General features: G+C 27.0%; 1 protein-coding gene across 1 annotated transcript; it reads right to left on the bottom strand.

Moving 5' to 3' along the window:
* Positions 1-8,868: 8,868 nt before the first annotated feature.
* LOC111300991 (ethylene-responsive transcription factor ABR1-like) lies at positions 8,869-10,862 on the bottom strand. The gene is made up of 2 exons (XM_089746854.1): positions 10,235-10,862; positions 8,869-9,820 (listed from the first exon to the last, which is right to left on the bottom strand). The coding sequence occupies exons 1-2, from the start codon at positions 10,575-10,577 to the stop codon at positions 9,108-9,110; spliced, it is 1,056 nt and encodes a 351-aa protein (XP_089602980.1). The 5' UTR covers positions 10,578-10,862; the 3' UTR covers positions 8,869-9,107.
* Between the last annotated feature and the right edge of the window lie 2,615 nt (positions 10,863-13,477).

The raw sequence follows: 13,477 nt of genomic DNA, 5'->3' as shown, positions 1-13,477 counted from the left end.
TTTATTTTTTCGTAAAAATAGTTATCAATGAAATTTATGAAACTCATAAAAATAAGATAAAAAAATTGGAGGTAATAAATTTATTGGTAAATGATATTTATATTCTCAATATAATTTTGGAGTTCAAAATCATTTACTTTTAATTTAGAGAAATTAATAAAGATATAATAGTCTTTTTATATTTTAAAAATTTTATTCTTTTCCTTTTTTTCTTTTTCTCCCAATTTGAGATAATTAAAAAATGAAAAAAAAATTAAGGGAAACCAAGGGGAGTTAAGCATACCTTCATTTTCTTTTTTTTTGTTTATATCATATACAAGCAAAGGAAAGGATTCCCCATTTCCTTTTGTTTCCTTTCCATTACTTTCATTTCCCTCCCTTTACCTCAATCCAAACATATTGTTAGTGTTATTATATTTTGTGTTTTAATCATGTCAATACGATTAAGACATGACATTATTCATGTTGTGTTCATGTCAAACAATAATGACATGTTTAATATACATACTATTCATAACATAAAATAATTTTAAAAATTATTTTAATTTATTTAAAAATAAATTAATAATCATATTTATCATATCATTTTAATATTTAAATAGATTATAAATATTCAAATTTTAAATAATTTTTTATTTAAATATTAATTTTTTTTTGTTTAAGTAAATAGATTAATAGTATCTAATCATATTATTCGTATATAATCACATTAATCGTCCCATGTCATGTCATATTTTTTAGGTAATTAATCCTATCTAATTGTACTATTTATATATAATCATGTTAATTGTATCATGTCACGTTATTTGGGTATAAATTAATTTTAAATATATTAATCATATCATATCGCATGTAATATATATAATAAATATATTATATTTATATTTATATTATTTATATTATTTAAATATTTATATCGCATTTGTATCAAATTATTTATGTAATATTTAAAATTATATTTAATATAAAATAGGATACATCGGATCTTATTGATCTAAGTGATGTGACATGGACTTCGATTTACGTTGCATTTTGCTTGGATTTGAAAAAATATGATACTAATGTGGATATTTATGTCACATGCATTTTTTTCTCTTTTTCTTGGTTCCGCCATAAAAGTCATTTTTTTTATTTTATTGTCTTTCCTCCACCTCTATTTACCCAAAACTCTCGATAGAACTCAACATTCCTAGCTGCCAAGTCTCTAACTAGATTCTAGCTGTCACGGCTGTCGTCCATAGCTCGCCTATAATGGTTTCACCCCAAATTTTGCTTTTTGTTCTTCTCAAACTTCTAAATAAACGATTTTGATATCTCCAAACGCCTTCCTTTCCTTCCAAAGAACCCCCAAGAACCAGTATGAGTAAAACTTAGATCTATTGTCACTGCCACCACTATTAGCCACCAAACTTCAACCGTATCTTTCCCTATCCTTTACCTAGGTTTTTATCTTTGCAATTTTCAAAAATCTCCCTAAAAGCCATAAAACTGAAATCTTATAAGAGAGAACTCCTTCACCATAGCTGCCGTCATTTTAATCATTTATATCACCGAGAAACTATCCTAAATTCCACCTTCTACCGCATCCTCAACAACCCATCGATGTTTGTCGATAAAAGCATTAGAGTTGTTAATATTGCTTGTGTTATTATAACTTAAAGCTCTGCGTAAGAGAGGCTTAATGGGAATAGCCTTCTTAGCATGGAACTATGACAAAATGAGGAGAGTTATGGATGGGTCACCCTTGATCGTCAATCCTAACTTTCAATAACATTACAGTTGTCGATGCAAAAGAAAAAGGATGATTTGATATGGGCAAGATTGGAGAAAGTATTTTTTTAATATTTTAAGATATGTGCTTTACTTTGGTTTGTGGAAAGTTTGAGCAATAATTTTTTATTAGTGTTATGGCAATGGTTGGTTTTGATTTCATAGAAGTTGGAATTTGGCTAAAATGGGTGTAGATAGAGTTAAGCTTTTTTTGCTTGGTGGTAGGAGTTACTATAAGCAATGAACCTTTAATTTTGATGTTCGAAATTTATTTCTATCTTACTTTAGTAATGTTAGGAATGATAGGTCCAACTGTATTTTTTTGTAACAATTAAAAGTCATAGGCCTTAATCTTTTTTCTATTAAAGCCTTAAATAATAAAAAAGGGTTGTATATAGAGAAACAAAAGGTGGTGCTAAAATCAAGAGAAAGAAAAAAAGCCAAGAAATATAAAGAGAAAAGGGAGAAGGGAGGGTTAGTTGAACAAAAATCGATTCGTGATTCGATTGAGTTGAAATTTTGTCAATAAGTTTATGATTCAGAATTTTACATTCTGAATGATAAAGATTAAGTTTGACACTCTTTAGAAATAAATTTATGGTATATTTATTGATTCACTTATTTAATGAAATTTTTTCAATTATCTCTTTAATTGTTGATTAGCTTTAGTTTTAGTTAGAGAAGAACTTTATATCTATTATTTGATAGTAAAAATTTTTTGGTGATCCGTGATTTTTTCTTCTACACTAGAGGGTTTTCACATAAATTTTGGTATGCTTTATTTTTTTCTATGTTATTGATTATTAATTATTGTCTATTGCTATGGGTTTATTGCTATATATTGCTTCTGTGTTATTATATTTATTGCTTTAGACCCAATAATGGTATCAGAGCAACGGTTATTTTTGAGACATCTATACAAAAATAACTCATGACAGAAATAAATTTTGTTTGAGATCATGAAGGGTGATACAGATTTCATAATAAAATTGACAGCATCAAATTATTTAATTTATACTGTCAAGATTTGTATAAGTCGATATTGGGTGATTCAACTAAATTAGTAGATACAAAAAGATAAAAGCTAAAATAAGTTATTTTAAAAGATGTTGGCTACGACCAGAAAATATGTTGATATCAGCATGTTCTATCATGTAGCATAGGAAACAGATGTCCACACCTTTTAAAAAAATTTGGTAGCATTGTTTGAGAGAAAAAAGTATGAATAAAGTTATGCTTGTTAAAAAGCTTGCAACTTTATAGTGTAAAGATGAATAAAGTTATACTTGTTAAAAAGCTTGCAACTTTATAGTGTAAAGATGGATGATCGATTATAGAACATTTAAGTAATTTTTATGATATATTTAATCGGATGACTACTATAAAGTTTAAGATGAATGATGAAATGAAAGCGTTATATTTTTGGGTTCCTTGTCGATAGCTAGAATACTCTAGTTGTGACTATTTTTAATTCAATTTTTAATTACAATGTGACATTGGAGATAGTAAATGATAATATACTTAATGAAGAAGCAAAGCAAAAAGACTTAAACCTTAGGAATCGAGCTCTAGTAAATCTAAACATAAATCTAAACAAGGATAAAAACATCGACAGAGGTCAAAACTCAAAAGATCGTAGTAAATCTAAACATATATCTAAGACCAGAGATAAAGTGAAGTACTTTCATTGTCATAAAGTAGGCTATATAAAGCGATACTATAAAATCTTGAAGCAAAAATAAAAAGAGAAGATAATAGTTCAGATGATAGCAATGTTGTAGTAATAAATTCATATAGTGATTCAGTTACTTTGATTTATACACATGGTGATTGTAATCATATTGGTGATCTTGACATTAAGTAGATAGTTAACACATGAGTAGCATATCATTATGTTCCTAAGAGATAGTTGTTTACAACTTATAAAACATGAGACTTTGGTTACACTAAAATAAAAAACAAGAATGTGTCACAGATTATTGAGATTGATGATATTGTTGTATAAATTAGCACAGGCTGCATGTTGACTTTAAGGGATATCAGATATATTTCAGATATGAGAATACACTTGCTTGTTATTAATGTCTTTAATAAAAAAAGATATAAGAGTCGACAAAAAATGGACAATGAAAGCTTCTCAAAGGATTTATGATAGTTGCAAGAAAAAAATTATGCTGCACAATATACAAGACATACAATTAAATAACAACTAGATAAATACCATTGAGGATGATGTTTCAGCAAACTTATAACATAAGAGACTGGCACATATAAGAGAGAAGGGGTTACATGTTTTGGCAAGGCAGTCTCTCATTACCTTGACCAAATGTATGTTTCTCGATTCATGTGATCATTATTTATTTAGCAAGCATCGTAAAGTTTTTTTTCGTAAGAGTTCTCAGAGAAAAGAAAACATATTGCAATTTATTCATTTTGACATATGCAATCCCATTGAGGTTAAGTCATTATGTAGTAGCAGATATTTTATTACTTTTATTGATGATGTTTCACATAAAACTTAGGTATATATTTTAAAAATAAAAGCCAGGTATTACAATATTATTAAAAATTTTATGCCATGGTAGAAAAAATGATAGGACTACCCTTGAAATGTATTTGGACTGATAATAATGGAAAATACACATCCAAAGACTTTAAAAAGTAATTTTCAAAGCAAGGGATCAAGTTTGCAATGATAGAACCTGGAACACCATAGCATAATGGTGTAGTTGAAAGGATAAACCACACTATTATTGAAAAAGTTAGATGTATGTTGAGGATGATAAAATTATCAAAGTCATTCTAGGGTGAAGCAGTCAACACAGCTTATTATTTACTTAACATATCACCATCAATTCCTTTGGGCTTTGACATTCTAAAAAGAGTGTGGATAGAGAAAGATGCTTCATACTCTTATTTGAAAGTTTTCAGGTGTAAAACATTCATGAATGTACCAAAAAAGTAGAGGTCAGAGCTTAAAAATAAAGTCACATAGTGTGTGTTTGTAAGATATGTTAATAAGAAATTTGGTTACTGGGTATAAGATCCAGTAAAGAGAAAGACAGTAAAAAATATAGATGTGGTCTTCTATAAAATAAATCATAGTAGACCTTGAGAAAAATAAGAAGACTACACGGGTATTAAGTGTGATATTTTAATACTAACAGGGATTCCACAGAAAAGAGCCACAGATGATGAAATTAAACAAGTGATAAAATTTTAGGATATAAATGAGACAACGACATGGTAATATTTTAAAAAAATCTTATCACATAGGTATTTCATAAAGCATCATTACTCGAAATACTTTTAAAATATTATCATTGGATAAAATTTTCTTTTTTTTTATTTATATTATTATTTTTTTAATTAATTAATTATTTTTTATTTTTTATTGTCAAAAAAATATTTATTGTATTGAAAACTTTTTATAAATACTCCAATACACTAGTAGTATTTTAAAAAAATCTTCTCACCTAGAGATTTCGTAGGCATCACTACTCGAAATATCTTTAAATATCATTGTTGGATAAAATTTTCATTTTCTTATTTTTTATTAATTTTATATTATTTTTATTTAATTATAACCTTTTTTACCAATTATTTTATAAGGTTTATTCAAAATTATCAAAAAATTTAAATTATATTTCATCATTTATTTTTATTAATTATTATTATAAAACAACAAAAATTTATTCTGATAAATTTAAACATTTTAAATATGTATAAATATTAAGAATAATAATTAAAATAAAAAAATAATATATAAAAAATATTTTTTTACCTGAATCGGACTGGTCAATGAGCGGTTCGGTCCGATGGTTTAGTATGGCGTCAACGGTTCGATCTGGTTAAAGCGGTTTAGAGTCAGTGGCTCAAGGATGGTTTACTTCGATCTAGGTCGGTTCAGTTGGATCGATTAGAGGTTGAGGGACAGACGGGTCATCGAGTCAGGTACGCGGACCTCAGATCGGGTCACGGGTTGATAAGCAGGTCCTCAATGACTAAAATGACGTCGTTTTGGGTTTAGCCTTCTATATAAAAGTCAAAATTTTTTTCTTTCATTTCTCTTTCTCTCCAAAAAAAAACTCTATTTTTTTTTTAGATTGATCTAGGGCCGGTGATCGTCCCTCTTGAATGCCACCGTGTTCCTTACTGGCGAAGAGCTCCGACCACCATTGTCGATGTCAAAAAATTCAAAAAATCTCTCAAAACACTCATTACAACTTCCTAAGTCCAGATCTAAGCTTAGTTATATGAAAAAAAGGCTCCACATGACGCAGATCTGGCCTGAAAAGTTCTGTTAAAATTTTTGTTTTTTTAGTTTGCCCTTTTTTTGTGTTTTTTGCTAGGTGATGCTGGGTTCCTAGTTCCCAAGGGACTATGTTTTGTTTGGTGTTTTGATTCCTGCCTCTTTTTTTTCATGCAGAGAGTTTTTTTTTTTTAATATGGCAATACTATTTTTTTTTAGATTTTTTTAATCGATCCTTCTTCCCCATTTTGCAAGTAACAAGCTATATTTATAGAGCTTTCTGGGATTCAAATCCCAGATTTTATGGGATTCAAATCTCAGATTTTTTGAGATTCAAATCTCATATTTTTAACCCAAAATTCAGGCTGCCAAGTTAGGTAGTGTATCAAGTAGCTACCGGTGGTGGCGGTGGCCATGATTTTAGACTTTCGAAAAGAGTGTGTTTAATGCATTCAGATTCCTTTCAAGGTAAATTGAAAAAAAAAACAAAGAAAGAAAGAAAAAGAGAAAAGGAAAAAATAATAAATACAAAACGGTGTTTACAAACACCATAAAAAATACAAAAAAATAGAAAAAAAAAAAGCCAAAAAAAAGAAAAAAAAAGTTTGTTTGAAACTTTGAAGGTCAATTTAAGCTGTTTGAGACTCTGTTTGGTGAAAGAAAGGCTAGACCTAAAAAAAGAGAGGCGAGAAGAGTTTATAGGTGAGTTTGGGCTTTTCTGGCAACCGACATGGTGGTCGACGATTGTCGATGGTAAACAAGCGACGATTAATGCGATTGTCCGTGATCAGCTTTTGGAAATTGACTTATCCTCCTGGGTTTAATTAGAGAAAAAAAGTTTCTTTTTTAAGAGAGGTTTAAATGAATTAAAAAAAAATTGGATTATATAGAAAAAATCCAAAACGATATCATTTTAAGCCCTATGATCAACACGTAGACTCGTGACCCTACTCAGGGTCCATTCACTTGACCTGACAAGGCTCTTCCTTCAGCTCAACTGGTTTAACTGAACCACCCTTAACAAATCCGATCAAACTAACGTTAATTAGTCTAGTTCAGGTAAATTTTTTTTATTTTTTAAATTATTTTTTAAAGTATTATTTTTATTATTTTAAATTTTATTATTAATATTTATACATATTAAAATATTTAAATTTGCTAGAATAAATTTTTGTTGATTTTATAATAATAAATAAATAAATAAAAATAACTAATGAAATATATAGTTAAACTTTTTACAATTTTGATAATTTTAAAATAAACCTTATAAAATAATAATAATAATAAATGATTAATGGTTAAATGCCATTAATAATAATAATAATAATAATAATAAATGGTTTTCAACCTTTGATAAATTTTTTAAAAATAGAAAAAATAACAAAAAATGAATAATAATTAAAATAATAAAAATTATAAGAGAAAAAAAATTTTATCCCACAATGAGATTCAAAGGTACTTTAAGTAGTAATATTTACAAAATTTTTTAGGTGAAAATTTTTTAAAAAATATTACCAGTATATCAGAGTATTTATAAAAAATTTTCATTACAATAAAAATTTTACTTTTTGTTACTATAAAATAAAAAACAAAAATAAAATAATTTGTTAAAAATAAAATGATAAAAAAAATGAGGAAAAAATTTTTTATTCGATGATGAGATTCTAAAAGTGTTCCAAGTAATGATACTTTACGAAATCTCTAAGTAAAAATTGTTTTTAAAAAATATTATCAGTGTATTGAAGTATTTATAGAAAACTTCAATATGATAAAAACTTTTCTTTTCTTAAAAAATTTAAATAAAAAAATCAATAAAATTTTTAAAAAAGAAAATAAAATATGTGCATCAACATATTATCATTTACATTGCATTCAAAACATAAGTTTTTACGAAAAATAAATTCCAGCATCCGATGATGAGATTTTAAAGTATTCTAAAAAATGATACCTAAAAAATCTCTAAGTGAAAAAAATTCTTTTATTGTTATCAACGTATTGAAATATTTTAAAAATTATTTCAATAAAAAGATTTTAATTTAATTTTTACTAATAAAATGAAATAACAAAAAAATAAAGAATAATAATAATAGGAAACCAAAATTTTGATAAATAAGAAAATCAACGAAATTATTTTCAAATACTATTTTGATCAAAATCAAAATCAAATGTATATTTAATTGATACTGTTATAAACGAACACTATAAAAATGTTAAGCTTTCTCTACGTGTAATTAACTTCTGAACTTAAATTATTTTACATATTCTAAAATTATTTTTAATAAATTTTAATTAATTTTAAATTTTATTAAAAATATATTTTCATAAATAATTATTACATCTAATTAAAAATATTAGTGACGATCTTATTTTTTTTATTATTATTTTTAAATTCGTCAGCACTTCAAAACCATTACCACAAATGCCAACATCATCCAGGTCAATAGTCACATCAGAAAACTTAATGAAAATAGCACAGCGAAGGACAGCAATAGCAATGGCAACTATTGAGAAAGAATCGTACCATTTTATGTTGTTGTGTTTTAACGAAGAAATGGTCCTTCTGACTTATCTAACTAAAATGCGCAAGGACTCTGACTGTAATAGGTTGTTGGGTTTCACTTCTCTTCCGTACACTAAAAAATAATCTTTTACATAGTTATAACATATCTAGTATCTACTATTTTGTTAGACGCATGTGAAACGTTAGAAAAACAAGTTCTGAACCTTTTAATGCCCCTCTACGTAATCCAAGTCGTTTTAATGGAGTTGAAACGTCAAACATCTTGTTCTTGTATAACTTCATCATCTCTTCATTATTATTATTATTTTATTAAAATATTATCCATGTAAAATTTGATTATAATTTTTATTTATACAGATACATTCATGAAAGGAAAAAAAAATAATAATAAGTCCTAATTCCTAAAATAATTAGTACAAAATAAGATTTATTGTTGAAAATGGAACCCCTCAAAATGAATAATACTACCCCTACTAAAAACGATAATCATAATCGTTGTAACAAGGGCATACAACGACCAAAAAGCCAAAAAATTATTGTAAAAGAAAGACACTATCTGGAGATTTATGTATAATGACTAGAATCTGACCAAGCATGCACCGGAGAATCTCCAATAGCGCTACCTTGACTGCTACCCGAGTTGAGGTGATGACCCGGCGCTTGAATCGGGAAAAGAAGAGGATAAGAAATCGGTGGTGAAGAAGAAGATGACGAAGAAGACAAGGAAGGAGATTGTGCATGAGAACCTACTGAAGTTGAAAAAACTATTTGGTCGTATGGGTTCATGTATTGCTTCAGCTGCTTTTGCCGTTGTCTTGGAAAATCACTGCTGAAGCCCAAAGAAAAACGAGAACAGTCAGGGTATCCGCAAACTTGAGGGTTTTGGACCGAGTAATGAGATTGAGAGCGAACGATTGGCTCGATGGCTGTTGGAATGGATAAAAGGGTGTTGGGAGAATAGGAAATGGGCAACTGGGTTGTTGTTGGATTGGAAGGAGGTGATCTGAGTTTGACGTTTTCAGGGAAGTTAAGCTTGGCTTTGTTGCCTCTGAAGCGAAGGGCTGCTTCGTCGTAGGCTGTAGCGGCAGCCTCAGCTGTGTCGAAGGTGCCTAACCAAATTCTAGCAGCTTTGAAAGGGTCTCTTATCTCTGCTGCCCACTTGCCCCATGGCCTCTGTCTCACTCCCCTGTATCTTCTCCCTAGCTCTTCTCTGTAGTTCTCATTGCGCTTGTATTCATATGTTGGAACCAATTGTGCTGGGGTGTTTGCCTCTGTCACTGCATTTAGATGGTACAAATATTGTAACAAATTGGATTTAGATTATGGATTTATAGCTATTTATTCAACTTTTTTATATCAATAATACCAAAAAATGCAGGGGAAGTAAGAGCAATAATCATCAAGTGAGGAGTGTTAAACAGAACTATCTACAAAGTTAATATCAATAAACAAAATGAGGACTTCAATAAAAGAGAACAAAAGGGTGAGTAGAGTTTAAGAATAATGACATCAAATGAGGAAAAAAATGATTCAACCAAAAGAAAAAAGAAATCTTTCATTAATGGAGAAACAACATTAAAAAAAAAAAAAAAAAGGTAAGAAAACTATACGATACGCTTTGCAAGTGTTGTTTATTGTTAATCTACTAATCTAGCATAGTTAAGATTGTAAAAAGAAAAACAAATAGAGACCAGCAGAAGATGAGCCTTCTCCTCCATGTGGGAAGTTACCAAACTGCGTACAAAGTTTAGTAACAGACTCTACCGCCATCCCTCCTCCACCGCCATCGCCACCTTCATCTTCTTCCCTTCCTCTCTTTTGCCCACCAAATCCCCATGAAGAAGTAATATTGTTATCACCAATACTTGAACCAAAACCATCCAAGTTTTCATTTCCTGGCAGTTCCTGATCAGGCACATCGCCAGCTACGACATGAGTCAAAGCTGAAACCATAGCTGATATCTCCCTTTTCCTACTAACCTCAGATAGCATCGATGACGACCCTTCTACTCTCATCATCATCGGTTGATACATCAACAACCATTGGTTGCCTTGGTCGACGACACCTCCCCTGCTATTCTCAACGACTCTCACTTTCTTATTCGCCACTTTTTTAATTATCTTCGCGTGAAAAAATTATTATCTAAATTCTAAAACTAATTATAGTGCAAAAATCTCTTACAAAACCAAAGTTTCTATCTTTTTAGTTCATCAAAAAAACTAAATAAATAATTTCCTTTTTTTTTTTTTATTTCAAGGGAACAAAGTCCTACAATAAAAAAAAAAAGGCTGGGTTCGATCCCAACCTCATGTCTTCTTAAGACATTTTTCACTAAATCAAGACATCAAAGACATAAACAAAAGATATTTAAATAGGCAATGTGGTCGGACACTTGCCACAACATGTTGCTTAAATTTGAAAGCAGCTTCTGTTAATTGATTTATTTAAGGTTGTTAACATTTAATTAGATTTTTGTTAAATGAAGGAAAATGAGTGATAGTGAGAAAATTGGGATTTAAAGGAGAGGTAGTGCAAAAGTCAAAATATTTTTCTACTTTATGTGAATGGACATATCCGAAACCGTCCAGGCCGGTTTGCCCGCAGGGTTTTTTTTCTTAATCTAGTTTAGTTTAATTAATTTATTATTTGGCTTAAACATTAATTTGATTTTGTATTATATACCTTCTATCATTTTAATATTTAAAAAGATAAAATTTTCGGTTTAATATTTTAACTTTAATTTTATTATCCACTTTGATATCATAAGTTAATGCAATCAATCAACTTACTTATAAGATATAAACATATAATAAGATGTTGATATGCATATGAAAAAATCTAATCAGTGCCACATCATCAATTATACATTAGCATTAAAAGAAGTATTAAAAAAAATTTTAAAAATTAAAATCAAATTAAAAATGTTTAAAATTAAAAAAAAATTGAAATCCTTAAGAAACAAAATAAAAATTTTTTAAAATTAGGAAAATTTTAAAATATTCAAAAAATAAGAAAATTCAAAAGAATTATGAAAAATTTAAAATAATCAAAACTTTAATAAAAAATTTAAAAATTTCATAAAATCTTAAAAAATCTAGAAATGAAAAAAGAACTAATTTAATTTTGAAATTTTTAGAAATTTTTTAAAATTTAAAGCTTTTAAAAATTTAAAAAAATTTAAAAAAGCTAAAACATTTAAAATTTATCAAAAATTAAAATTAAAAAATATTAAAATTTTAATAAAAAGTCCAAAATTTCTAAAAAATAATAATAAAAATTTAATAAAAATCCATGCAAAATGAAACAAGTTTTGTAAATTTCAAAAATATTAAAAAAAAAACTATTTAATAAAAAATTTCTTAAATTTAAAAAATTCAAAAAAAATTTCAAATTTTCAAAAAAAGTCTAGTTTTTTAAAAATAAAAAAATCTAAAATTTTATAAAAATTAAAAACATTCAAAAACTCTCAAACATTCCAAAAATATAAAAAAAAATTAAACAATTTTATGAAAAATTAAAAAATAAAAATTCTAAAATTTTAACAAAAATCCAAAAAATAAAAAATGAAAATTTAAATAAAAAATAAATTTTCTTAAAATTGAAAAACAAAATTCACAAAAACTAAAAAAATCAAAAAAATATTTTTTTTAAAATAAAAAAATTTTGAAATAAAGTCCAAAAAATTTAAAGAGTGAAAATTTTTTTTTAAATTAGAAAATATAAAAAATTTAAAAATCCCAAAATATTAAAATATTAAAATTTTGAATGTTAACATTTTAATGTTTTGGAATTTAAAGATTTTTTTAGATTTTCTTTAATATTTGGAAGTTTAGGAAATTTTCTAGATTTCGTTTAATTTGTTGGAAATATAAAATATGAACATATAAAAAAAATCTAATATTTGGAATTTTAAGATTTTGTCATGTTTTTATTAATTTTTTATTTATTTAATATTTTTTAATTTTGTGATTTTTTTTAAATTTCCATATTTATTTTTATTTTTTCAATCTTCATATTTTTTAAAATTTCAGAATTTTCAGAAAATTTTAGATTTTATAAACAAATTTAGATTTTTAAACTTTTGTGAAACCAAAAAAAAAAAGGATAAAAAGTTGGAGAGTTGTTTTCATGGAAACTTGAATATCTCCCATTATGTTCTCCAAATTAGATGAATTTTCATATGAATTGAATGAAACAATTCCTTTTCAAAGAAATTTTTTTATATAAAAATGGTTAATGTCACGAATTTATTAAAAATTTTTAAAATTTAAATACTAAATTAATTGAGTATTTCATTATAATTTAATAACCATCGATGACATTATAATTACGAAAAAGCAGCTAAATAGAGGCAACAAAGATTTTTATTAACATGAAAAGTTTAAATCACATCATTTTTGTAGTTTTTTGTATAATTTTTATATTAGATAATCATATTTAAAATTATTAAATGTAAAACGAAATTAAATCTTTCGGCATGCATGTCCAATTTCCCAGCATGCACGTCACATCCTAGGATACCCATAAGATGACATGAGATCGATGCTACTGCTCAACTAAATCTTAAGTTGACTCGGACAATGGCTCCAAAAAAGAAAAATACTTTTCCTTGTGCGCGAAGGAAGAAGAAGAAGAATCAAGAACTAAAGGTTACATTTTTTTGGTTAATATTTTAGTGAACACAATCACTTTGTCGAATGATTGAGTTAATCACCTGAGGAAGAACATGGGTTTTGTTTTTAACAAATTATTACTAAATTTCAACTATAATGAATTGATTAGAATTTCTTCTCGTTCTAATGGTTTCTAACTTAAAAATGGAATTTTACAAAGACTTATGCAATTTTTGTTAAACAAAAAGACGGAAGTTAGAAACAGAATATGAGTGGAAGAAAATACTATTTTATTTATTTATTTTGTTCAATAGAGGTGT

The sequence above is a fragment of the Durio zibethinus genome, chromosome 18, assembly GCF_047325235.1.
Source record: "Durio zibethinus cultivar Kanyao isolate XHJ-2024 chromosome 18, ASM4732523v1, whole genome shotgun sequence".
NCBI classification, from domain to species: domain Eukaryota; kingdom Viridiplantae; phylum Streptophyta; class Magnoliopsida; order Malvales; family Malvaceae; genus Durio; species Durio zibethinus.
Note: the sequence above shows the minus strand (reverse complement) of the source record. Positions and strands in the feature narration are given on the sequence as shown.

What these genes read in the sequence shown, in the direction of transcription:
- LOC111300991 (XM_089746854.1), bottom strand. Translation starts at nt 10,577, where the DNA reads ATGTATCAACCGATGATGATGAGAGTAGAAGGGTCGTCATCGATGCTA. An exon ending in AGAAGGCTCATCTTCTGCTG is followed by an intron (nt 9,821 to 10,234) that starts GTCTCTATTTGT and finishes ATCTAAATGCAG; the next exon opens with TGACAGAGGCAAACACCCCA.